General features: G+C 46.0%; 1 protein-coding gene across 10 annotated transcripts in view; it reads left to right on the top strand.

Moving 5' to 3' along the window:
• Positions 1–25,316, top strand: part of FAM83H (family with sequence similarity 83 member H) — a 1,342,513-nt gene that overhangs the window by 1,112,767 nt on the left and 204,430 nt on the right. For all 10 annotated transcript variants that reach the window (XM_044067453.1, XM_044067462.1, XM_044067459.1 and 7 more), the window contains exon 4: positions 7,416–7,540. In XM_044067453.1, the coding sequence (XP_043923388.1) occupies positions 7,416–7,540 (125 nt within the window). The remainder of the gene's footprint in view (positions 1–7,415; positions 7,541–25,316) is intronic.

The raw sequence follows: 25,316 nt of genomic DNA, 5'->3' as shown, positions 1-25,316 counted from the left end.
GAAATGTTTTCTCATTGGATGCAGGCTAGGGGGGTTTCTTCTTCTCAGCCTACCCTTCCTCTGATCCTGGAATACCTGGCTGAGTTGCTTCAGGGTGGTCTTTCCTTTTCTTTTATCAAGCTCCATGCTTCAGCCATTTCTGCTCATTGTTCTTTTGAACAACCCATTTTCTCTTATCCCTTGATGAAAATGTTTCTCAGAGGTGCTTGTAACTTAAAACCTCCCAGAAGGGCACCTACTCCAGCATGGGATCTTAATTTTGCTCTAGAGAAACTTACTCTTCCTCCTTTTGAGCCAGCTGCCTCTGCAGATTTAAAGTTTCTCTCTTGGAAGACTGCTTTCCTCTTGGCTATAACTTCAGTAAAGGAGGGTGTCGGAGCTGCAGGCTTTGATGGCTGTGGAGCCTTTTATTATTTTCCATCCTGACAGGGTCTCTGAGAACCAACCCCTCCTTTATGCCTAAGGTGGTTTCTAGCTTGACTCTTAATCAGTCCATACATCTTCCTACCTTTCCGAATCCTCAAAGTAAAGGTGAAAGAATCCTGCATTCTCTTAATGTGCACAGACAGCTCAGGTTTTAGCTCCGTTATTGGTCAGTTTTGACCCTAGAGCTCAGAGCAAGGCTATTTCTAAGCAAACCATTTCCAAGTGGATTGCACATTGCATCAACTTTTGTTATTCTTTTCATAGCAAGGTTCCTCCTCAAGGGGTTAGGACCCACTCAACTAGAGCAGCTTCCACTTCTGCAGCCTTTTTAAGGGGTGTCCCTACTAAAGATATTTTGGAGGCTGCCACTTGGTCTTCTGTTCACACTTTCACAAAACACTGTAATTGCCTCTGTTTTCCGGAGCCAGGACAGGTTTGCCACTGCTGTATTGCAGGGCATTATCTCCAACCCTTGATTCTGTTGGTTCCTCCTCCCTTCTCCCTGGGCTTTGGTAATCAACCCATTTGTTAGGACTGCAGCAGTGAAACACAATGAGTATAGTACAGTTGTGTACACTTACCATAAATGTAGATGTTTGAGTGTATTCACTGTTGCAGTCCTGGTTTCCTTCCCTCCTTCCCTCTTTTGGTCCTCTCCTATTCTTTTTTCCTGAGGTGCAGGCTGAATTGGATATTATTTGCAAAATTGGCATTTGGCTTGGCCTTTTTTCTGGGGGCTTCTGACTGTTATGGCAACAAAGACTGAGGAAGTGACGTCGGCTGCCTCCTTTTGTATCGGGCACCCTGACGTCCTTTACAACCGACGGCATTCTTACTTACCTTTGGTATTCTGGCCGACTGAGGGCTATCGAGGAGCCGGATAACCCATTTGTTAGGACTGCAATAGTGAATGCACTCTAACATCGACATTTATGGTAAGTGTACACAACTGTACTTTTGCATGAGTGCGGTCGGCCTCTACCTGAGTTTTTGTTTCCAAATTGAAGTTGAAGTCATCTAAAGCTAAGTACCCCATTGGGGATCCTTTTTTCTTGCTCTAACCAATGTCAGAAAAAGTTAAAATTGTCTCGCCTGTGGAAAGCAAATACCACACCGAGACTTCCATTCTTACTGTGTCACCTGTTTAGGCCCAGACCATGATGACTCTCGCTGTCACTTTTGAGCCTTGTTCAGTGCCAGAACTATATGGTGTCAGGCCCTTATTGTAGCTAGATATTTTCGCTTTCAGTCCTCGAATTCCGATATGGCTTTGGTAAGCCATCCAACTACAGATCGTCTGAAAAAATGTAAGGATAAAGACAGAGAAGACTGCATAGGTCCAAAACTGCCGACAAAGCTTCCGCTAAGCTAGTCTTCGGTTCGCCAGTCCTCAGTGAGGTGCTTTCGCAGCCCCTGATGCCCGCTTCTTTGGATTCGCCGGCTGCTACCCAGACCCTTTCGGTGTCCATTATGCTGTGAGACTCTTCTATTAAGGATCCTGCGGATGTCTCTACCTTGGATGGGTCCGGAGCTGCTGAGCAGGCACTGGCTTCCAAGGAAGTACTTCACACTACCGATACTCGACACAGACCGACAGCTTCCTTTGCGTCTTCAGTTCTTTCTAAAACTGCCGAGTTTCTAAGGCCCAGGGTACGAGCTACGGCCAAAAAACGATGACCCAAGCTCAGGCACCTGCTTCCTTGCCTCAATCTCAAATGCTTAAAATGGTGGAAGACTTTATACTTAGGGGAAACCAGGCTACCCCTTCCAAAGGAAAGAGACTTGTTCACAGTAGTTTTATCTGAACAGGAGTCCGATGACTCTGATGCTTCTGAATATGAAGACATGCAACCCCTCTCTGCTTATGAGGATTCTGATGCCGAGGAATCCATTCCTTCTGCCTTTCCACCCGAGGATTTTTCATTTGAGAAAACTCTTCTTACTTTAAGGGAGCATTTCCAATGGGAATGTCAAGACTATCCTCAGTCAAAAAAGAGACTCGGGGAATTCTTAGATTTACCACAGCACATACCTTTGGCCATTCCTTCTGTCCTGGGTGATGTTTTTATGGAATCAAGTTTGACTCCTGGCACCCTTTCTCCTGCTCCCAGGAAACCTGACCGGTACTACAGTGTCCCTGACTCTCACAAATTCCTTTTCAAAAATCCTACTGCTGACCCAGAGGTCATCTCTCAAGGACCTAAAGGAATTAAAGCAACCTCGGCTAAGAATCCCACCCCCTCAGACAGGAATTCCCGAGCTTTAGACAGATTGGGTTAAAAAGTATACACCTCTGCTACGTTTGCTGTTGGAGCATTCAATTGTCAGTTCTACATGCTGAAATATCAGTAGCATACCATGGAACTCCTCAAACAGAAAATGTCTTCCTTTCCTGCTTGTGCAAAAAGTAAAGAATTACAAGAGCTAATGCATTCTGCAAGTCAAGTTACTAAGCACACCTTACAAGATGGCTTTGATGCCCTAGAAGCATCTTGCAGGGCAGCAGTCACAAGTTATGTCCTTAGAAGGCATGCTTGGCTTAAGGAACAGACCTTGCCAGACCATTTCAAATCCAAATTATTGGACTTACCATTGAACAAAGACAATTTACTTGGCACCAAGGCAGAAGAGGTATTAAAAAATATGGAAGAAAAAGCTAAATCTATGCAGACAGTTAGACTTCTTACAGGTCCAGCCTCCAAGGTTTAGTAGGCATTGCCCCTCCAAGCACTGGCCCTTTTCTGACCCCTCAAGGCCAGCTCAGCCCATCCGATTACCGATCTTCTGAAAAAATGTAAGGTTAAAGACAGAGAAAACTGCCCAGGGAATGCAGAGATCTAAGCAATGGAGTTTCTCCTCTTCAAAAACAGGGAGCACCAAACCACCCCCTTATGGTAAGACCTCACAATGACTTTACACCTCCACCCCCTGCCTCTGCCCACCTGCTTGTGCCCTAGGAGGAAAACTCTCCTTCCTTGCAAGCATCTGGCCTCTATTACCAATGACCGATGGGTCCTCAACAATAGTGTCCCAGGGATATAAATTTTATTTCCACACCCTGCCAACCCCAAAAGGGTTCCCAAATCTTCCTCCAAACCAGTGGGCAGAGGCCAAAATCAAGTCCTTTCCCTGCTCTCTATGAGGGCAGTACAGCATGTTCTTGCAGAACAGTTGGTCTTCTGTTCACACTTTCACAAAACACTATAATTTCCTCTGTTTTCCAGAGCCAGGGCAGGGTTTGCCACTGCTGTGTCTATTCTAGACTCTTCCTGTTACCCAGAAAAGAGGGCACCTGGTGCCCAATCCTGGATTTATCCATTCTAAACACCTTTCTGGTGATACCAAAATTCAAAATGCTCACCCTCCAGCAGCAGCTTGCTATACTTTCTCAGGATGCTTGGTTAGCCACCCTAGATCTAAAAGCGGCCTACCTACACATCCCAGTCAGGGAATCTTGCAGGAAATATCTACTTTTCATGGCAGGATCTATGCACTTTCAGTTCTCTGCGCTTCCCTTTGGCTTATCCACTGCTCCCAGAGTTTTCACAAAATGCCTGGCTCCAGCCATTGCTTTTTGCAGACAAAGAAATACTCAGATTTATCCCTTATTTGATTGCCTGATTCAGGCAGACAGGAATAGCTGTTACAGCACCTAACCTTTGTAAAGGACCTACTGACCTCCCAGGGGTATACTATCAACAAAAATAAATCAAAACTAGTACCCACACACAAAAATGTATTCCTGGGAGCAAGCCTGGACACAGCATCCCAGATGGCATTCCTTACTCCAGAAAAACAAGCATTACCTGACAGGCTACATCTCTCAACTAGCCACCAGAACCCAGTTATCTGCAAGGAAAATCCTGCAAGCTCTAGGGTTCATGGCTTCCTGCATTCTACTCATTCCATATGCCAGACTGCATGAGGAAACTACAATGGTACCTAAAAAGCCTTTGGTGTCAACACTTTCAAGACCTGGAAACTATCATACCTATGATACCTTGTCTAAGGAAATATTTTCTTTGGTGGGCAGCGGCATGCAACCTCAACAAGGGACTTCCCTTCTCACAACCCCACACCTCCCAGACCCTCACCATAGACACATCAGACTATGCCTGGGGTGCACACCTGGAAGGCAGGTGCATTTAGGGCCATTGGAGCCCAAATCAAATACATCTGCACAGCAACCAAAAAAGAGTTGCTAGCTGACAGCTTTCAGACCCCTACTTTCCCCGGGGCCTCTACTGATCAAAATAGACACCACCACAGTGATGTGGTATATCAACAAGCAGGGAGGCACTCACTCTTATCCTCTCTGCAGGCTCACCATGACCCTTTGGCACACGGCCTCAGGCATGCAACTACACCTGCTAGCAGAATACCTGCCAGGCTCCCTAAAATCTCTGGCAGACAACTTAAGCAGAAACCTGCTAGACCCATATGAGTGGCAGCTAGACCACAGAACCTTCACCCTTGTAACCCAGAAATGGGGCACACCAAAGGTGGACCTCTCTGCCTCCCACTCCAATCATCAGCTCAGCAAATTCTGCACCAGGTAACCTCACAGCAAAGCCTGGAAAGTGGATGCTGTATCCTTCCAGTGGGTAAATCTCTCAGTCTATGCATTTCCCCCTCTACCACTCATTTCAAGGGTACTGCTCAAAATAAGGGAGGAAAAACCGAGGACAATTCTGATTACCTCAGACTGGCCACGTCAGCAGTAGTACCCACTGCTGTGCAGCCTGTCACCCCTGCCACCATGGCACCTACCTCAGATCCCAGCACTCCTGACCCAGAGGAATGGAGAATTCATGCATCCGTAATTGCAGACCCTCAACCTGCCGACCTGGCTTATTCCCTGACCTCTCCTCAACCTGCCAGCCTAAGAAAACAAGTCCTAGATGTTATACGTGAGGCCAGACGCCCCAGCACTAGAAAATCCTATGCTGACAATTGGAAAAGGTTTTGCACCTGGATCCAGGCTAAGGGAGCCAGAACAGAACAGCCATCCCTACCTCTCACCCTGGATTACCTAGAAAACCTATTACAGAGGGGTCTAGCCTTCTCTTCTATAAAAAATCATGCCTGTGCCATCTCTGCGCATTACAGCACAGAGCCACCTCTCTTCTCACACCTTCTTATCAAACAGTTCCTAAGAGGGGGCTAACAACTTAAAGCCACCCAGAAGAGCTCCTTCCCCAGTTTGGGATCTTAACTTTGTGTTGGGAAAACGCACACTACCCCATTTGAACCTGCAGCTTCAGCAGAGTTAAAATTCCTGTCTTGGAAGACAGCCTTCCTTCTGGCCATAACTTCAGCTAGACGAGTATCAGAGTTACAAGTACTCATGGCTGTAGAGCCCTTCATCATTTTCCATGCTGATGGGTCTCCCTCAGGACTAACCCATCCTTCATGCCTAAAGTGGTGTCCAGTGTGGCTCTCAATCAATCCATGCATTTGCCCACCTTTTTCCCTAACCCACAAAACAAGGAGGAAAGGATTTTGCACACTCTAGATGTGCACAGACAACTCAGATTCTATCTGGACAGGACTAAATCTTTTAGAAAAACTGATCAATTGCTAGTCCGCTTTGCAGCAGGGGCAGAGGGCAAAGCCATATCCAAACAATCTCTAAATGGATAGCACACTGCATCCATTTCTGCTACAAACAGCACAAAAAACTGTCCCCAAAGAGTGTTAGGACACATTCCACCAGGGCAATCTCCATCTCTGCAGCTTTTCTCAGAGGGGTCCCCACCAGGGACATCCTGGAGTCTGCAACATGGACATCTGTTCATACCTTCACCAAGCAATACCACCTGCCTATCTTCTCCATATCCAGGGCAGGCTTTGCCACCGCAGTCTTGCAAGGCATCCTAGTCTTCTTGACTGCCTCCACCCTTTTCTTCAGCTTTGGGAATCAACCCAAATGTGATGACTGCAACAGTGAAACACAAAGAACATAGTACAGTTGTGTACACTTACCGTAAATGTAGATGTTCGAGTGCATTCAGTATTGCAGCCCTGCCCCCCCATCCCCCTTGTCTCCCTCTCTCTTCCTCTCTCCTTACAGGGAATTTTTGGTATTTACTTCCTACTGGTGGTGTTCTTCCACCATAACATGGCTCCCTATTTGGGGGCTCCTGACAGGGCAAGAAAAACTGATGTAATGGCGTTGGCTGCCTGTTTTTATACCACTGACGAGCTGACATCAGTCTTGGAGCGACCGCAACCATAGCAGAAATACTAAGCCTCTGGTATTCAGGCCAACTGAGGGCTACCTCTGGCAGGATAACCCAAATGTGATGACTTCAACAGTGAATACACTCGAACATCTACATTTATGGTAAGTGTACACAACTGTACTTTACATGAACTGTGTGTTACATTTATATTCATGTTTTGTAATTGCTTCTTTAATTGTGTAATTCATTTAATAGTATATGTACTGTTCATTACTATATTTTATCCTCTCTTTTGCATTATACCTGCATTATGCTTGAAGTGAGTCCATTTTTGGATTCATTCACCTTTTTGGTTTACAGGCATTCATGCATATATGTGTAGTAGCAAAAGTGTTTCCAGAATTCACGTAATTTTGAATTAAAGCAGTCCACATGGCAGCATAGTGTGCAAAAGGACTCTACATATAAGCATTTTTGTCATGTAAGTATTCTTTTACTGCAGAGGTGTAAATCTTACTTAGAGGTTTCTGAAACAGAATTAACAGCATTTTGACTGAAGTAAAAATCCTGGCACAGTGAGGAGTACTACTTTTCTATTCAATGTTAGTATGGGAGTCAGTAGAGATGTGCTTCACTGGCAAATTGTCATATAGGAAATGTAAAATAATAAGCAAGGGAATAAACATGTTCTTATAGATGTCTTCCCATAAAACTCTGTATAGAGTTCTGAGAAGGAGGAGGTTGAAGATGAACTTTTCTTTCTTGTAATGCTCAGAACTGATTTTATTTCTCATTGTTTTATAGTATTTGAGGGTCAGAACAGTACCTGGGTCAACATATTTTTGTCGGACGGGGATGTCCTTCAAAGGTCACATGACGGAAAAATTTGTTTTGGTGGACTGTAGAATCGTGCTCAGCGGTACATACAGGTAGGTAGATGAAAGCATGAGGACTGAATATTTGGTGTATTGAACGGAGTGGTTGTAGTACCCAAAAGTCATTTGAGGACTGACCATGAGCTTTGTGTAAATCATAAATAGTTAACGTGGCATCACCTCCCTGGACCAATAATCAAGGATCCTGAATCCTTACCACTGACACTGGAGAGGGATGTTCATTTGGAACAAAAGTAGGTAACACACAGTATTTCCATATGTAGCTCTCTGCATTAAGCACAATTTCCCGTAAAAGTACACAGGGAACACAATCTGGGGTCTTTATTTCTTTCTCTCTCTCTCTGTCTCCAGGACTCTAATGACACTCCCCGCTGGCACAGCTGTAGAGTTGAGTCATCAGCTGAGTGTCCAAGCCAAGTCCTCCACCACTCTCTCTGTGAAACCAGTGCTTTATGTCCCTGCTCCAAGCAGCTCTCTTTCTCACACACACACACACTTGATTTTCTCACACACACCTGGGAAAGGCTGGCACCGATTTACTAACTGTGCCCCTTTCTTCCCTGACTATAAGGTAGTTAGTGCCATCAGACACTCCAAAGTCAGCCAGCTACTCTAAGGCTCCTACAAGGGTAACGAATCATACTAAGTGAAATTAATATTAATGCAAATGGTAGTGTTTGACCAATACAGTTAGGCTTTCAGGAGTGGCCACGGTGTGTCACCAAAAAGATATAATAATCTCAGCTGTTAAAATATTCTCTAAAACACCAGCCACAATGAAAAGTTTAAATATATTTAATAATAAATAATGAAAGAACATGAAAATACTAAATATATTTTGCAACAAACCCCAGAGTTTCAATTCCAGGAAATATTAAAATAACACAGATGGAATAGATTCACACAAATACAAAAAAACAGGGGGAGGAGGGAAAGTTGTGCTGCATAACAGACTGTGTGACTTTAACAAAAACCATGCTAGGACTGTTTGGGGAAGAGGTTAGATTACATGGAGTGTGCAAAGTGTAATACACTATATAATAATGTTAGGCATATCATCAGGCATTCACAGCAGTGGAGCTTACCATACACAGTGGACACAGTTTTACAAAACTGTGCACCCATGATATAAGGAGTGCATTAATCATTCAGTAAATATCACTGTTCTTGAAGGGATACATGGCACATGAGGTGCTTGTGGGGTAGTAAAAGATGCATGCTGTGGTTGCATAGCAGAGGAGTTATTTTTGTACCCTCTTATGTAACTACTACAAGAGCAATACTGAGATATACTGTAGGAATGCAACACAAAGGGATCTTTTTTCCTACATTGCTATTGTTTTTGCATTCAGTATACCACAAGGATAGGGTATTTGAGAGAAGAAAGCACACTTTCATAAAGGTGATAGTTGTGTGTAGTCTGGACTATTGTCATCAGTAATGTACAGGAATGAGCAATGCTGCTGAAAGGCTTCCTGTGCATTGTCTGTGCTTGTGTATTGCTTAGCATTTCTGTGACTGACTTTGTACATGCCTTCAGTCCTTCTAGTCACTGAGCCTTACTGGCCTTTATTGCTGTCAGTACTACCCATTAGCAGTTCAGCAGTTGGAGGGCTGGTAGTTCTGCCATGTTACAGTAGTAGTAGTATCCGTACCTGGGACTTAACATAACTTTGAAATGCTTTTAGTACTGTAATTATAAATATGTAATGTGTAGGCTCACTACCTTGAATTCATGTAACATGTAAATCCATGTAATCCAAATCTAAGATAGCTCTGAGCAAATGATAACTGCACAAAACTCTGCAGAGGTTGCCAGCACATCCTAAGCAATCCTCTTACTTTATTTTCACTTGAGGTTGTATCTGTTAAACTGTGATCTCTGAAAATACAGAAAAGCAACCATCTTTTTGACAGACCTTAATTTCAGATCTCAGGGCTTGTGTGTATGTGTGTAAAAATATACACATAATATATTGTTTATTTTCAGCAAGCAAAGTTGTAAGTAAAGTTCAGCCTGCAGTCAAAATGCATTATGTTCACAAGTTGTTGTTGTTCATGTTTTTCACAGTTCAAGTCACAAGCAGTAGTTCTTTCCATTTAGATGCTGTATTCCTGTGTAGAAAGGTTTTATTTATTTATTTATTTAACATTTGATCTGAAGTAGGATATTCATTTGTCTGCAACCTGTGGGTTATGGATCCGATATCGGATCCGAACCGGCATGGTTTTCCAGCTATGGATCCAAGCTCTCAGCTCCTCCCCTCACCCATAATGCCCTGCTCTACCCTCATGACCTCAGATCTCGTTTGCCGCGCATGGTGACTGGATTGGTTTCTATAGCTCTCAGCTAAGTGCTAGTTTTTCTAACTGTTAATACAGAGTTTTGAAGTTTTTTATTCAATATTTGTGTGAAAGTTTAGGTATTCCCCTTTGATATTTTACTTTAGAGTTAATTTAAGTATTTTTTTTCCCTCCCCTCGCTGTTGGCGTAGTGTGTGTGTGTGTTGGGCCTGTGTGTGTATTTTGTTTTTAGTTACTTTAGTTAGTAGCTTGTTTATAGATTGGGATGGCTGAACAGCCCAAATCTATATTTTCTAAATGCTCCGAGTGTGGCCATAAGCTTTCCCCGGCTGATGGCCACACTCAGTGTCAAGGTGCCTGGGGGTTGAACACCTCACATCTGGATGCTCCATTTGTGCAGGGTTCAACCCCAGGGCACTGAAGGAGCGGAGGTCCAAGCTTGTCTTGGCGGGCCTTTTACCGCCGGACTCGGCTCCGACCTCCGCTCCTTCGGGAGTAACCGTGGTTTCGTTCTTCCTCCGTGGCACCCCTCCTGCTCCTGGAAGTCAACCTACCGTTTCTGGAGTGGAGAGGGATGCTAGAAAGGACGGAGGGAGAAGCACCTGGCGGCGGGCGAGACCTCTGTTTCGGCCCCGCCAGCCAAGCGGGCTTCTCCCCCGGCTCCGTTGTCGGCTCGGTCTCCTCCTTCTCGGCTCCGGTCCCCAGTGTGCTTTTCACCGGGTCCTGAGGAGGAGGAGACCCGATCTCCGTCGAGGCTATCGAGGAGGCACTCCAGGCCTACCTCGGTAGCCTCGTCGAGATCTACATATAACCTTTCTGATGCTGATCTGGACCGGATGATGAGAAGATTCATCCAGGCCCAGATGCAGATGGGAGTGCTCTTGCCTCCCCCCCCTCTGGGGGGGAGCTCAACACCCTTTTTCAAACCTATTGCTCCTTCTCCGACCCGCTATCCGGGTTCGGAGCAGCTGGAGCCGAGCAGCCGGGCGGGTGGGTCGGCGCCGATAGTACTTGGTACCGGATCCGACCCTGCCCTCGAGTGCATCGGATCCGACCTCTCGGAGCCTGGATCCGAGCTCGGATCCGGGGATCAGTGCTCCCGGCACCGTCTGTGTCGGGCGCACTGTCCCGGATCCAGCTCGGCGCCGGCTCCGATCCACTCTTCGGATCCGAGGGGGAGCCGATTGTCGGATCCTTTGGTCGAGGTCGGCTCCCCTTCGGCGTTTGATGTAGTGGAGAGGGCCCTGTTGAGGGTCTCCGGACCCCCGGCACTTGTTCCGGCTCCGTCCCACGCTCCCTCTGCACTGGGCCAGGCTTCCACCATCCGGCCCCTGGGACAGCCCGCTTCTGTGCCCCAAGTTGCTCCAATGGAACAAGTTGCTGCTTGCGAGGACTCCTCTGACAGCCCCCCAGAGGATGTCCCTCAAGCATACGTGCAAAAGGAGGCACATTGACTCCCCCGAGTCTCTCACAGAAGACACGGACTTGGAGGAAGGGGAAGGCTCCCCACGGTCACCCCCCGAGGATGTCTCATTTGGAGACATCATGGAAATGCTCCGTATAAGGGGGGGGTGGTCTGCCCCCAAGTCTTCCTCGGACGAGTCCGTGTTCTTGGAGGCATTTGAAGCGGGCCCGTCTACCTCTTGGGTGTCCCCCCTGCCGACCCCCTGGTGGACCTCATTACCACCAGGGCGTGGAAGGAACCGGACACCGTGGAGCCAATTCCTAAGAGGCCCGATAGGATCCTTAGCCCACCGTCCGACCGTGCCCATTGGAGTAAGGGGCCTCCGGTAGATGCCATGTTGACGGCGGCGGCCACCAAGAGGAACTGGCTCAGGAGAGTCCCTCAGTCCATGACCCGAGCAAGGAGTCTCGGATGATGGACCGCTTGGGGAAGCGGATGTTTAGTTCAGCGACCTTCTCGGTAAGGGCGCTGAACTACTTGGCACATGTCATTAGGATGCAGCGAGATCTCATTAAAGAATATGCTGCATCTCCCCCAGAGTCCATTTCGGAGGAGGACAGGGTTCTGCACTCCACCCGTATGGCCACTCTTAGGTCAGTTACTAATACCTCTATGCGGCTACTCTCCCATGCTACGGAAGGCACCGCTAGAGCTGCGGGGACAGGACTAGTCACTAGACGTCAGGCCTGGCTCCGTCACTGCGATTTTTCTGAGCCCTTCAAAGCGTCATTTGCGAATGCCCCCTTTGATGGTTCTGCTCTTTTTGGCAAAACCGTTCGCGAGACGTTGACCCAGAGCGAGAAGGACGGGAAGACGCTGTCTGCCGTCGGAATCCGCTTCTCTGCACCCCAGAGGCCCTACTCTAGGAACCAAAAGGGTCAGAAGAAGATGTGGTTCCGGAAGTCGCAGCAGTCCCAGCCTGCTCCGGACAACCAGTCCTTCCGTGGCAGAGGAGGACAGGGAGGACGCCGCCCTAGAGGCAGAGGGGCTCCCAGAAACTTCGGGTCCAGGGAACCTTTCTCTGAACGGCCCGCGCAGCAACCCTGAGGGGTTGCCCGACTGCTCCACTCTGGAGGCAGTCGGGGACGTTCGGGCACCTAGCGGCATGGGAGTCCATAACATCAGACCGCTGGGTTCTCCAAATCATATCCAGAGGATATCGCATCCCTTTCCTTCACCTTCCAAAGTTGAAGTCCCTCCCAGACGTCCCACACGGTCAACGGGAGGCCGCTTTGGCAGAAATTGGCCATCTGCTAAAGAAAAGAGCCATCCAGCCCGTTCCCCCAGACCAGATCGGATCAGGGTTCTACTCCAGGTTCTTTTTAGTGCCAAAGAAGACGGGGGAACTAAGACCAATCCTAGACCTCTCTCTCTTGAATCTGGCAGTCCCCAAAGCAAAAATCCGAATGGTCACTCTGCAATCTATTCTCCCCCTTCTGGGAGAAAATCACTGGATGTGCTCGATAGACCTCAAGGACGCGTACTACCACATCCTGATGGACAGGCGCTCCAGGAGGTTCCTCCGCTTCGGCTGGGAGCCAGTCACTACCAGTTTCGGGTCCTTCCCTTTGGTCTCACCACAGCCCCCAGGGTGTTCACCAAAGTATTAGCAGTGGTAGCGGCCCACCTGAGGCTTCAGGGGGTGCAGGTGTTTCCCTACCTGGATGACTGGCTTCTTACCGCCCCAACAAGGCATCTACTTTTATTGGGGAGACTCCTTTCTCCATCTTGCTCCTTTTCTGGGCATCACAATAAATACAAAGAAATCCAACCTGGCACCCACACAGCTCTTAGATTTTATAGGGGCCAGGCTAGACACAAGGAGTTTACGAGCCTTCCTCACTGCGGACAGAGTTCAAAATCTGCAGCTCCAGGTGCGGGCCATTCTCCACTCAAGTTCTGTTCCGGCGGAGTTGGTCCTGAGGGCTCTAGGGTCCATGGCATCTGCTATAGCACTTCTTCCTCTTGCCAGGCTCAATATGCGCATTCTACAGTGGACGCTCTTAGTACAGTGGTCATACCTTGCTCTCCCCATTGCGATCAGCAAGGCTTGCAAGCGGTCCCTCTTGTGGTGGCTTCACTCCCGGATCTCCACAGGGGCCGCCCATTTTGTGCTTCTCCCCTCTCGCCACGGTGACCACGGACGCCTCCGCCTCGGGTGGGGGCACTTTGGCGGACCGACCAAGACAAGTGGGACGATTCAGAGACCTTACTGCATATCAATGTTCTAGAGATGAGAGCAGTGCTCTTAGCGTTGCTAGCACTTCAGGACTTTCTTCCCTTGGGAACAATTGCGATTCAATCGGACAACGTGTCTGTGGTCTGGTACATCAACAAGCAAGGGGAACAAGGTCTTACCCTCTTTGTCGAAGCCATGAGAGTTTGGGAATGGGCAATCTCCACCAACCGCTTTCTAATAGCAACGCACATTCGGTCAGTCCAACATCCTAACGGACAAGCTCAGTCGCACCATTCTGACCCCTTACAGTGGTCTCTCAATTGTCGAGTAGCGGACGCATATTCGCACGGTGGGGAACCCTTCATGCGATCTTTTGCCTCTCCCTCAAACACCAAGTGCGACAGTTTTTCGCTCTGATACCTCCTCCGGAGGTTCCCCAAGAGACGCTCTGGTGCATGCTTGGCCACCCGGTCTTCTGTATGCTTATCCACCCTTGCCTCTGATGCTCCTAGTTCTTCAGAATCCCTCTCGGGTCGGTTGCAGAATCATTCTCATTCCTCCCTTTTGGCCTCGACAGATCTGCTTCCCCTTCGTAAGGTCTCACTCGGTGAATGGGCCTTGGATTCAAGATCCCATCCCGGATCTGATATCCCATCCATCCTGCATTCCTCCTCCGAATCTGGACAACCTGAAACTGACCGCTTGGCTGCTCCAGTTCCACTCTTGATCAGGACTCGGTATTTCGTCACCTGTTAAGGCAATTTTGGTGGCAGCTCATAAACCATCCACTAGAAAGGTTTACCGCAGCAAGTGGAAACGTTTTTCTTTGTGGGCGGAGCGGCAAGGCCTGAATCCCTTCACGGTTCCTCTTCCATTAGTGCTTGACTTTCTAACCACTCTCTTTAACGATGGTGCCAGCAGTTCCACAGTCAAAGTACAACTGGCGGCAATTTCTCATTATCACATTGGCCATGACTCTAATCCTCTTATGTCAGCCAAATTGTGTAAGATTTTTCTTAAAGGTACCTTTCTTCTCAGGCCCCCTATAAAACAAGCGGTTCCTCCTTGGGACCTCTCTCTGGTTCTACAGGCCTTGACCGCCCCCCCCTTTCGAGCCAGCGGCTACGGTGGATCTCAAATTCTTGTCCTACAAGACAGCCTTTTTGGTAGCCATTACATCGGCCAAGAGAGTTTCTGAGCTTCAAGCATTATCAGCCAAACTTCCTTACTTGGTATTTCATCCGGACCGTGTCTACCTCAGGACCAACCCGTCCTTTCTTCCTAAAGTCGCTTCTGAAGCAAACATCAATCAATCCATTAACCTCCCTGTTTTCTTCCCTAAATATGAAAACAAAGGTGAATATAAGCTCCATTCATTAGATGTTCACAGGCAACTTAGATTTTATCTGAACAGGACGGCTGGTCATAGGCAATCCGACCAGTTGTTTATTTCCTTTGCAAAATTCAATTTGGGCAAGCCAATTTCTAAAGTTTCTCTGTCCCGCTGGATTTCACAGTGCATCTTATTGGCTTATCAAGCTTCAGGAAGGCCCGCGACCGGAGGGTGTACGCCCATTCAACCCGGTCAGTATCTACCTCGGCAGCCTTTAAGGCTAGGATTCCTCTAGATGATATTTGTGCAGCAGCCACGTGGGCTTCATCTCATACTTTTATTTCCCACTATAAGTTGGATCTTGCATCTAGGGTAGAGCATCCTTTGGCTCCATGTGCTCGGAATATCCTTCCATGATGGCCGCCCAAGATTCAGGTAGCTGGGGACTCTGTCCCACAGGTTGCAGACAAATGAATATCCTACTTCAGATTTAGAAGTTATGTACTCACCATAACGTTCCATCTGAGTAGGTGTATTCATTTGTCTGCAACCATCCCGCCCTCCTATCCCCCTGGCCTTTCAGTTTCCTGCATATTCTATGTTACCCTTTTCAGGGTGTTGTTGCTTTGGCAAACTCGATCTGAGGTCATGAGGGTAGAGCAGGGCATTATGGGTGAGGGGAGGAGCTGAGAGCTTGGATCCATAGCTGGAAAACCATGCCGGTTCGGATCCGATATCGGATCCATAACCCACAGGTTGCAGACAAATGAATACACCTACTCAGATGGAACGTTATGATGAGTACATAACTTCTAATTTACCAGGAAAGTCAGACTTGGAATGAGCCAATTTTCAGAGACGGCCCGTGGAGAAATGCTCCAGATGCATGCCTTTGTAATGTAGGAGGAAACTGGACCGCAATGAGGAAAACTCATATGAACGAAGGGAGGACATGAAGATGCCGCACCGAAGGCACCCAACCAAGAATCGAACCAGAGAACCTCTTGTTATGAGGCGACAATGCAAACCGCTGCACCACTGCACAGCTTCTGGTACAGTAGCTGGCAAAATAAGTCAGCAGTACTTGTAGGTCTCACAGGTAATATCACAACTCTCCTTGCAGTTGTACTGACAAGGATAAGCAAAATGTCTTCTCCTTTCATGTAGGCCTGGAATAAATCTAGACGGCATCTCTTCTAACAGCTTCATTACCCTTCCCTCACAGAGGTTATCTTCCAGATTGCCTTCTCTCTGGTGCGCTTAAGTCTTTCTACAGCCTTTGCAGGATATTTTTCAGGTTCTCCGAAGTGTGATGCGTGAAATTTGTGGTAAATTAAGAAGCAAGTTTCATGGTTAATATATGCTGGACATAAAAAATAAAACAAGTTTTGAAATATAGTTCAGTAAACGTAGTGTATGGTATTCATAGATCACATAAACTACATCCCCAACATCTTCAATTTATCCATTTTTTCCTTTAGATTGTTACTCTCTCAGATTATTTCATAGGGATATGTTTTATTGGCAGTTGTTTAAGTTGTCTATTGAATACGAATTTATACATTTTTGGTAGATGTTATTTTATGAATGGGCTGTCTGATGGGTGTTCTGCCCTAGGTATATATTTTTAAAAAAAATGGGGTTTTTTTGTATTTTAGTAGTGTAGTGAGTGTTAAGTCGTTTTATGTTGATTACATTGTTTGTTTAACGTAATCTTATTTAGTGTATGTGTATAGGACAGGGTCTGATTTGTTGGTGAGCCTAGTTTCTGAATGAGTGGTTGTAGTCAGTCAGGTTATTTTATTTTAATTTTTATTGTTTTTTCTGTGTGTTTTTTTTCACTGAACAAAGACCGGTTTGGTTTCAAAGGTTTTGATTTAGGTGAGGGCCTTTGTTTTCTGGTGGGGTATGCTTGCATTTGTTGTGCATATAGTGTAAGTAGATGTTCTTCGTATTTCACTGTTGCAGTCATTACATTTGGGTATCTGCTTGCAGGTAGCCCTCAGTCAGCCTGATTATCAAAGTCTTGGATCCTGCGTCGGTTGCTGTCTCATCTTCCATGCCGTCAGGTAGTCAGGGGTATAAAGCATGCAGAGCTGATGCCATTACATCAGTCTTTTTTGCCATGCAGTGCCTGAGGCAGAGGCAGTTCACAAGTGCCGGTTGGCTGACTCCTTCAATTTTCGTTTTTGAGTTTCAGATCCGAAATCTTCAACAAAGCTAAGTAGCCCGTTGTGGATCCTTCAATTTTCGTTTTTGAGTTTCAGATCCGAAATCTTCAACAAAGCTAAGTAGCCCGTTGTGGATCCTTTTTCTTGCTCTAAACCAATGTCAGTAAAAGGTAACAAGTGTATTTCTTTTGGAAAGCAAGTCCCTCAAAGATTTTCATTCATACTGCATTCCTTGCTTAGGCCCAGACCACGACATTGCTCACTGTCGGTTTTGTGCCTTATTCAAACCTCGAACTGTTCGTTGTCAGTTCATTTTCACATCTAAATATTTTGGTACTCTGTTCAATTATCCAGAAATGGCTTCGGTAAGCCACCCGACTACCGACATTCTGAAAAAACGCAAAGATAAAGACAGAGACAGACCACATAGGTCCAAAGCTGCCGACGACGCTTCCGATAAGCTAGTCACCAGTTCACCGGTACTCAGTGAGGTGCTTTCGCAGCCCCTGATACCCACTGCTTCAGATTTGCAGGCCTCTACTGAGACCCATTCGGAGTCCGGTATGCTGCAAGAATGTTCTTCGACGGTGGAGCCTGTGGATGTCTTTACCTTGGATGGGTCTGGAGCCGCTGTGCAGGCACTGGCTTCTGAGGGTGTATTCAGGCCTACTGACTTGCATGTTAAACTGATGCAGTCTTCTTCTTCAAGGCCTAAAACTCGATCCACGCCTAGAAAACCGACACCCAGACCAAATGGCCAGGTCCCTATGCCTTAAAAACAAATGATAAGAATGGCTAAAGACCTTATTACTTTAATCGGGGGATGCCGCCCTTCTCCCTCTGAGAGACCTAGAACTGATTTACCTTCTGATTCTTCTGATCAGGATTCTGAAATTTCTGTTTTCTCTGATGACCAGGAGTTGCCCTTATCTACCTATGAGGATTCTGATGCAGAGGACTCCATTCCCACTGCTTCCCCTCCAGAGGATTTCTCTTTTGGTGAAACTTTGCATACTCTTAAGGAGCATTTCTACTGGGAAAGCCAGGATTACTCTGACTCCAAAAAGAGACTTAGGGAATTCTTACTCCTACCTCAACGCAGGCCTTTAACTATCCCTCCTGTACTGGACATTGTAGATGAATGCCGTCTTGGAATCTAGCCTGGCTCCTGACTCTCTACCTCCGGCTCCCAGAAAACCTGACAGGTATTACAGAGAATACCTAACTCTCATAAGTTCTTCTTTAAGAATCGTACTGCGGATCCTGAGACCATTTCACAGGGACCCAAAGGCATTAAGGCTTCTACTGCCAAAAGCCCTATCCCCTCTGATAGAGATTCCAGGGCCCTGGTCAGATGGGGTAAGAAGGTGTACACTTCTGCTACTTTGGCCATTAGGGCCTTAAACTGACAGATGTTCTTCATTCCACATTGCTGCAGTCCTAACTATTGGGTAGTCCGCTGTCCAGTCGGCCCGAATACCAAAGTATATGGCTGACGTCGGTCAGGGCGCATTAGACTGACGTCAGTACGTCAGGGTACTAATGCGCATGACCGACGTCATATCCTCAGTCTTTTTTGCCGCATGGTCCGATGCAGAAGCAATTTTGCGAGTGCAGGTTGGCGTTCTGAAAGTTTCTGAAGTCAGAGTTTCAGACCGAATCAAAGTTGGCTAAGTACCCGTTGGGGAATATTTTGGTTTTTCTTGCCTCAGTATTTAACCGGATGTCAGAAAAGTGAATAACTGTATTTCTTGTGGGAAGCAGATACCTCATAGGGATTACCATACTTTGTGTATACCTTGTTTAGGGCCTGAGCACGTCGTTGTTGGATGCCGCTCTTGTGCTAGATTTAACAAACACACTATTAAGAGAAGGTTAGACTGTGCCAGGTTAGTTTTGGGAAGCGTTGTAATTATAAAATGCCGCCGGAAGCTCCGGCGCCCTGCCAAAAAGCGCAAGGACAAAGCAGCAAAGCCTAGAGTGGAAGAACCGACAGTCCCAGACGTCGGATCTTTAGAAGGCTCAGTGGAGCCGGAGGTTTTGCCAGGTGTTTCTTTGGAGTCTCAGGGAGAGAGAGCGATACTGTTACAGGATGTATCCTCAGGAAGTAGGCCAGGCTGAGGGGCTTCTCAGGTGGCTGTTCTTCCTCTCTTCCTAAGGTGGTTAGAGCCTCCCCTTCTGTTTCCAAGGCTTCTTTGAGAGGCAGGCCAAGTTTAACTTCAGTGGGGTTTCTCCTAGTGCTTCAGGGTCTTTGCCTAAGAAACATATGCTTAAAATGGCAGAGGATTTGATTACTATGATTAGAGGTTCTATGCCTCCTGATAAGAGGCCTAGGGTGGAACCTGAGTTTGAGAGTTTTGAGCAATGTTCGAGGCTTCTGAGTCTTCTGAAGACTTGCAGGAGTATCCTCCTTATTCTGATTCTGATGTGGATGATTCTACTCCTTCAGCTTCTCCTCCTGAGGATTTTTCATTTTCAGAGACTCTGCATTCCATGAGGGAGCATTTTAAATGGGAAGGTCAAGATTTCTCTGATTCCAGGAAGAGGCTTAGGGAATTCTTGTTTTTACCCCAGCATAGGCCTTTAGCTATACCTCCTGTTCTGAATGTGGTGGAAGATGTTTTTGCAGAGGCTTCCTCAATCCTGATTCTTTGCCTCCTGCCCCAGTTAAACCGGATAGGTACTATAGGGTGCCTGAAGCTCATAAGTATCTTTTTAAGAGTCCTAGGGCAGACCCAGAAACTGTCTCTCAGGGGCCTAAAGGTGTGAAGGCCTCTGTTGTTAAAAATCCTGTTCCTCCTGATAAAGAGGCAAGGGCTTTGGATAGATGGGGAAAGAAAGTGTATACTTCTTCCACTTTAGCCATGAGGGCGTTGAATTGTCAGTTTCACATGTTAAAATATCAGAATTATCTCCTTTCACAATTGAAATCTAAGGTGGATGCTCTGGCAGAAGGTATTGAGTGTAAAGAGTTGCAGGATTTAGTTCATGTGTCTGAACAGGTGGGTAAACATTCCTTGCAATGTGGTTTTGATGCTGTGCAGGCCTCCTCGGGGTGGCTGCCACTGGTTCTGTTCTTCGTAGGCATGCCTGGTTGAGAGATCAGAATTTAGCTGAGCATGTTAAAACAAGGATTTTGGATGCTCCTTTGCAGTCTGATGTGTTGTTTGGTTCGCCTGTGGAAGCAGTCTTAAAGAAAATGGAGGACAAGGCTAAGTCTATGCAAACTGTTAAGGATTTTTGCAGGTGCAGCCTCCAAGTTTAGTAGAAATTGGCCTACTAAGGGATGGACTTATCCTGCTTATGATTCCCAGTCTAGGGGTAGGTCTAGACGTGGTAGGGGCAGAGCTCAAGGTTCTTTTAGGCCCAGGACAGGGAGTTCCCCTGCTCAGACTTCTGGTGAGGGCAGGGGTCAGTCCTTTCGTAAGCAGACCCAATGACCTGCCTTTTCAGCTGCCAGTACATTCTCGCCTGGCAGCACCTTTGGGAGGAAGGCTGTCTCTTTTCAAAGAAAATTGGGATTTAATTACCCAAGACAGATGGGTTCTGGATATCATTCACCACGGTTACAGGTTTTATTTCCATACCATGCCTCCTTTCAAAGGCATGCCAGACATTCCTCCTCTACAAAGACAAGAGGCTCACAAGCAAATTTCTCTGTTGCTCCACATAGGGGCCATTCAGCCAGTTCCTGTGCCAGAAAGGGGCCTAGGATTTTATTCTCGCCTGTTCCTAGTACCAAGAAGGAACACGTGGCGGCAAATTTTGGATCAATCTATCCTCAACACTTATCTGGACATTCCCAAGTTCAAAATGTTGGCGTTACAACAGCTTTTACCTCTGCTGGGCAAGGATCACTGGATGGTAACTTTAGATCTCAAGGAAGCTTACCTTCATGTGCCTATAAGACTAAGTTGCAGGAAGTATCTGCGTTTTCGAGCTGGAAATTTTCATTATCAGTTCTCTGCATTGCCCTTTGGCTTATCCACTGCGCCCAGAGTATTCACAAAGTTTCTGGCTCCAGTGATAGCTTACTTCAGGCTAAAAGGAATTCAAATCTATCCTTACTTGGACGACTGCCTGATTCTAGCTCAAGAAAGGAAGACCTTCTACAGCATTTGGATTATGTCATAGCAGTGCTAAGATGCCTAGGGTATTCTGTGAACGAAATAAAGTCCAGTCTAGTACCCTCTCAAGACATGTGCTTTCTGGGTGTGAGACTGAATACAGCAGCCAGATGGCCTTTTAACCCGGACAAACAAAAGAATCTTTCCAGTTACTTCCATCAACTATCTCTTCAGTCCGGGCTGACTGCAAGGACAGTCCTTCAAGCCTTAGGGTTCATGGCATCTTGTATTCTGGTGCTTCCCAATGCCAAACTGCATATGAGGAAGCTGCAATGGTATCTCAAAATGTATGGACACAGCACTGCCAGGATTTGGACACTGTCATTCAAATAATACCTTGCATTCAAAGGAATTTTTGTGGTGGGCTCAGGAATGTCACCTAAACAAGGGACTTTCTGTGACCCGGCCAGAGGCGAGTCAGATTCTAACGACAGATGCCTCAGACATTGCTTGGGGAGCTCATCTAAATGGAAAGTGGATACAAGACAAGTGGCCTGCCAGACTACAGCATCTACATATCAACATGAAGAGATGATAACTGCACAAAACTCTGCAGAGGTTGCCAGCACATCCTAAGCAATCCTCTTACTTTATTTTCACATGAGGTTGTATCTGTTAAACTGTGATCTCTGAAAATACAGAAAAGCAACCATCTTTTCGACAGACCTTAATTTCAGATCTCAGGGCTTGTGTGTATGTGTGTTTATTTTCAGCAAGCAAAGTTGTAAGTAAAGTTCAGCCTGTAGTCAAAATGCATTATGTTCATAAGTTGTTGTTCATGTTTTTCACAGTTCAAGTCACAAGCAGTAGTTCTTTCCATTTAGATGCTGTATTCCTGTGTAGAAAGGTTTTATTTATTTATTTATTTATTTATTTAACATTTGTTTACCAGGAAAGTCAGACTTGGAATGAGCCAATTTTCAGAGACGACCCGTGGAGAAATGCTCCAGATGCATGTCTTTGTAATGTAGGAGGAAACTGGACTGCAATGAGGAAAACTCATATGAACGAAGGGAGGACATGAAGATGCCGCACCGAAGGCACCCAACCAAGAATCGAACCAGAGAACCTCTTGTTATGAGGCGACAATGCAAACTGCTGCACCACTGCACAGCTTCTGGTACAGTAGCTGGCAAAATAAGTCAGCAGTACTTGTAGGTCTCACAGGTAATATCACAACTCTCCTTGCAGTTGTACTGACAAGGATAAGCAAAATGTCTTCTCCTTTCATGTAGGCCTGGAATAAATCTAGACGGCATCTCTTCTAACAGCTTCATTACCCTTCCCTCACAGAGGTTATCTTCCAGATTGCCTTCTCTCTGGTGTGGTTAAGTCTTTCTACAGCCTTTGCAGGATATTCTTCAGGTTCTCTGAAGTGTGATGCGTGAAATTTGTGGTAAATTAAGACGCAAGTTTCATCGTTAATATATGCTGGACGTAAAATATGAAACAAGTTTTGAAATATAGTTCAGTAAACTTAGTGTATGGTATTCATAGATCACATAAACTACATCCCCAACATCTTCAATTTATCCATTTTTTTCCTTTAGATTGTTACTCCCTCTCAGATTATTTCATAGGGATATGTTTTATTGGCAGTTTAAGTTGTCTATTGAATATGAATTTATACATTTTTGGTAGATGTTATTTTATGAATGGGCTGTCTGATGGGTGTTCTGCTCTAGGTATATATTTTTTAAAAAATTGGGTTTTTTTTGTATTTTAATAGTGTAGTGAGTGTTAAGTCGTTTTATGTTGATTACATTGTTTGTTTAACGTAATCTTATTTAGTGTATGTGTATAGGACAGGGTCAGATTTGTTGGTGAGCCTAGTTTCTGAATGAGTGGTTGTAGTCAGTCAGGTTATTTTATTTTAATTTTTATTGTTTTTTCTGTGTTTTTTTTTCACTGAACAAAGACCGGTTTGGTTTCAAAGGTTTTGATTTAGGTGAGGGCCTTTGTTTTCTGGTGGGGTATGCTTGCATTTGTTGTGCATATAGTGTAAGTAGATGTTCTTCGTATTTCACTGTTGCAGTCATTACATTTGGGTATCTGCTTGCAGGTAGCCCTCAGTCAGCCTGATTATCAAAGTCTTGGATCCTGCGTCGGTTGCTGTCTCATCTTCCATGCCGTCAGGTAGTCCGGGATATAAAGCATGCAGAGCTGATGCCATTACATCAGTCTTTTTTGCCATGCAGTGCCTGAGCCAGAAGCAGTTCACAAGTGCCGGTTGGCTGACTCCTTAAATTTTCATTTTTGAGTTTCAGATCCGAAATCTTCAACAAAGCTAAGTAGCCCGTTGTGGATCCTTTTTCTTGCTCTAAACCAATGTCAGTAAAAGGTAACAAGTGTATTTCTTTTGGAAAGCAAGTACCTCAAAGATTTTCATTCATACTGCATTTCTTGCTTAGGCCCAGATCACGACATAGCTCACTGTCGGTTTTGTGCCTTATTCAAACCTCGAACTGTTCGTTGTCAGTTCATTTTCACATCTAAATATTTTGGTACTCTGTTCAATTATCCAGAAATGGCTTCGGTAAGCCACCCGACTACCGACATTCTGAAAAAACGCAAAGATAAAGACAGAGACAGACCGCATAGGTCCAAAGCTGCCGACGACGCTTCCGCTAAGCTAGTCGCCAGTTCACCGGTACTCAGTGAGGTGCTTTCGCAGCCCCTGATACCCACTACTTCAGCTTCGCAGGCCTCTACTGAGACCCATTCGGAGTCTGGTATGCTGCAAGATTGTTCTTCGACAGTGGAGCCTGTGGATGTCTTTACATTGGATGGGTCTGGAGCCACTGTGCAGGCACCGGCTTCTGAGGGTGTATTCAGGCCTACTGACTTGCATGTTAAACTGACGCAGTCTTCTTCTTCAAGGCCTAAAACTCTATCCACACCTAGAAAACCGACACCCAGACCAAATGGCCGGGTCCCTATGCCTTAAAAACAAATGATAAGAATGGCTAAAGACCTTATTACTTTTATCAGGGGATGCCGCCCTTCTCCCTCTGAGAGACCTAGAACTGATTTACCTTCTGAGTCTTCTGATCAGGATTCTGAAATTTCTGTTTTCTCTGATGACCAGGAGTTGCCCTTATCTACCTATGAGGATTCTGATGCAGAGGACTCCATTCCCACTGCTTCCCCTCCAGAGGATTTCTCTTTTGGTGAAACTTTGCATACTCTTAAGGAGCATTTCCACTGGGAAAGCCAGGATTACTCTGACTCCAAAAAGAGGCTTAGGGAATTCTTACTCCTACCTCAACACAGGCCTTTAACTATCCCTCCTGTACTTGACATTGTAGATGATGCCGTCTTGGAATCTAGCCTGGCACCTGACTCTTTACCTCCGGCTCCCAGAAAACCTGACTGGTATTACATAATACCTAACTCTCATAAGTTCTTCTTTAAGAATCATACTGCGGATCCTGAGACCATTTCACAGGGACCCAAAGGCATTAAGGCTTCTACTGCCAAAAACCCTATCCCCTCTGATAGAGATTCCAGGGCCCTGGTCAGATGGGGTAAGAAGGTGTACACTTCTGCTACTTTCGCCATTAGGGCCTTAAACTGCCAGTTTCATATGTTAAAGTATCAGCAGCATATTATTAGATTGCTTAAACAGAAAATGATGTTGATTCTTGACTGTGCTGAAAATAAAGAATTACAGGATTTAATGCATTCTGCTGAACAAGTTGGAAAACATACCTTGCAATGTGGTTTTGATTCATTAGAGGCATCTTGCAGGGCTGCTGTCACTGGGTCTGCACTTAAAAGGCATGCTTGGCTTAAGGAGCAAACTTTGCCAGATCATGCTAAAGCTAAATTACTGGATGCTCCCTTAAACCAAGACTGCCTGTTTGGCAACAAAGGAATACTTAAAAAGATGGATGAAAAAGCTAAATCTATGCAAACTGTTAAAGATTTCCTGCAAGTACAGCCTCCCATGTTTAGTGGGCACTGACCTTCTAACAGTTGGTCCTTTCCTGCCTCTTCCAGGCCTTCTCAGTCCAAACCCAGGACCAGCAATCCTCCCAGGATTCAGTCTCAAGGTACTCACAGGCCTAAGCAGTGGGGGAGCTCCCACGTCCAAAGCTGGAAGTAGTAAGACAACCCCCTATGGTAAACTGTCACAATGACTTAACTTTAAACCTTCCAAGCCCTGCTCAACTGACTGTTCCTTTAGGGGGAAAGATCGCCCTGCATGCATAAAACTGGGAATTCATT

This window comes from Protopterus annectens, chromosome 3.part1 (assembly GCF_019279795.1).
Source record: "Protopterus annectens isolate FY-2018-M chromosome 3.part1, PAN1.0, whole genome shotgun sequence".
Taxonomy (NCBI): domain Eukaryota; kingdom Metazoa; phylum Chordata; order Ceratodontiformes; family Protopteridae; genus Protopterus; species Protopterus annectens.
This window is presented reverse-complemented; position numbering and strand designations above follow the sequence as displayed.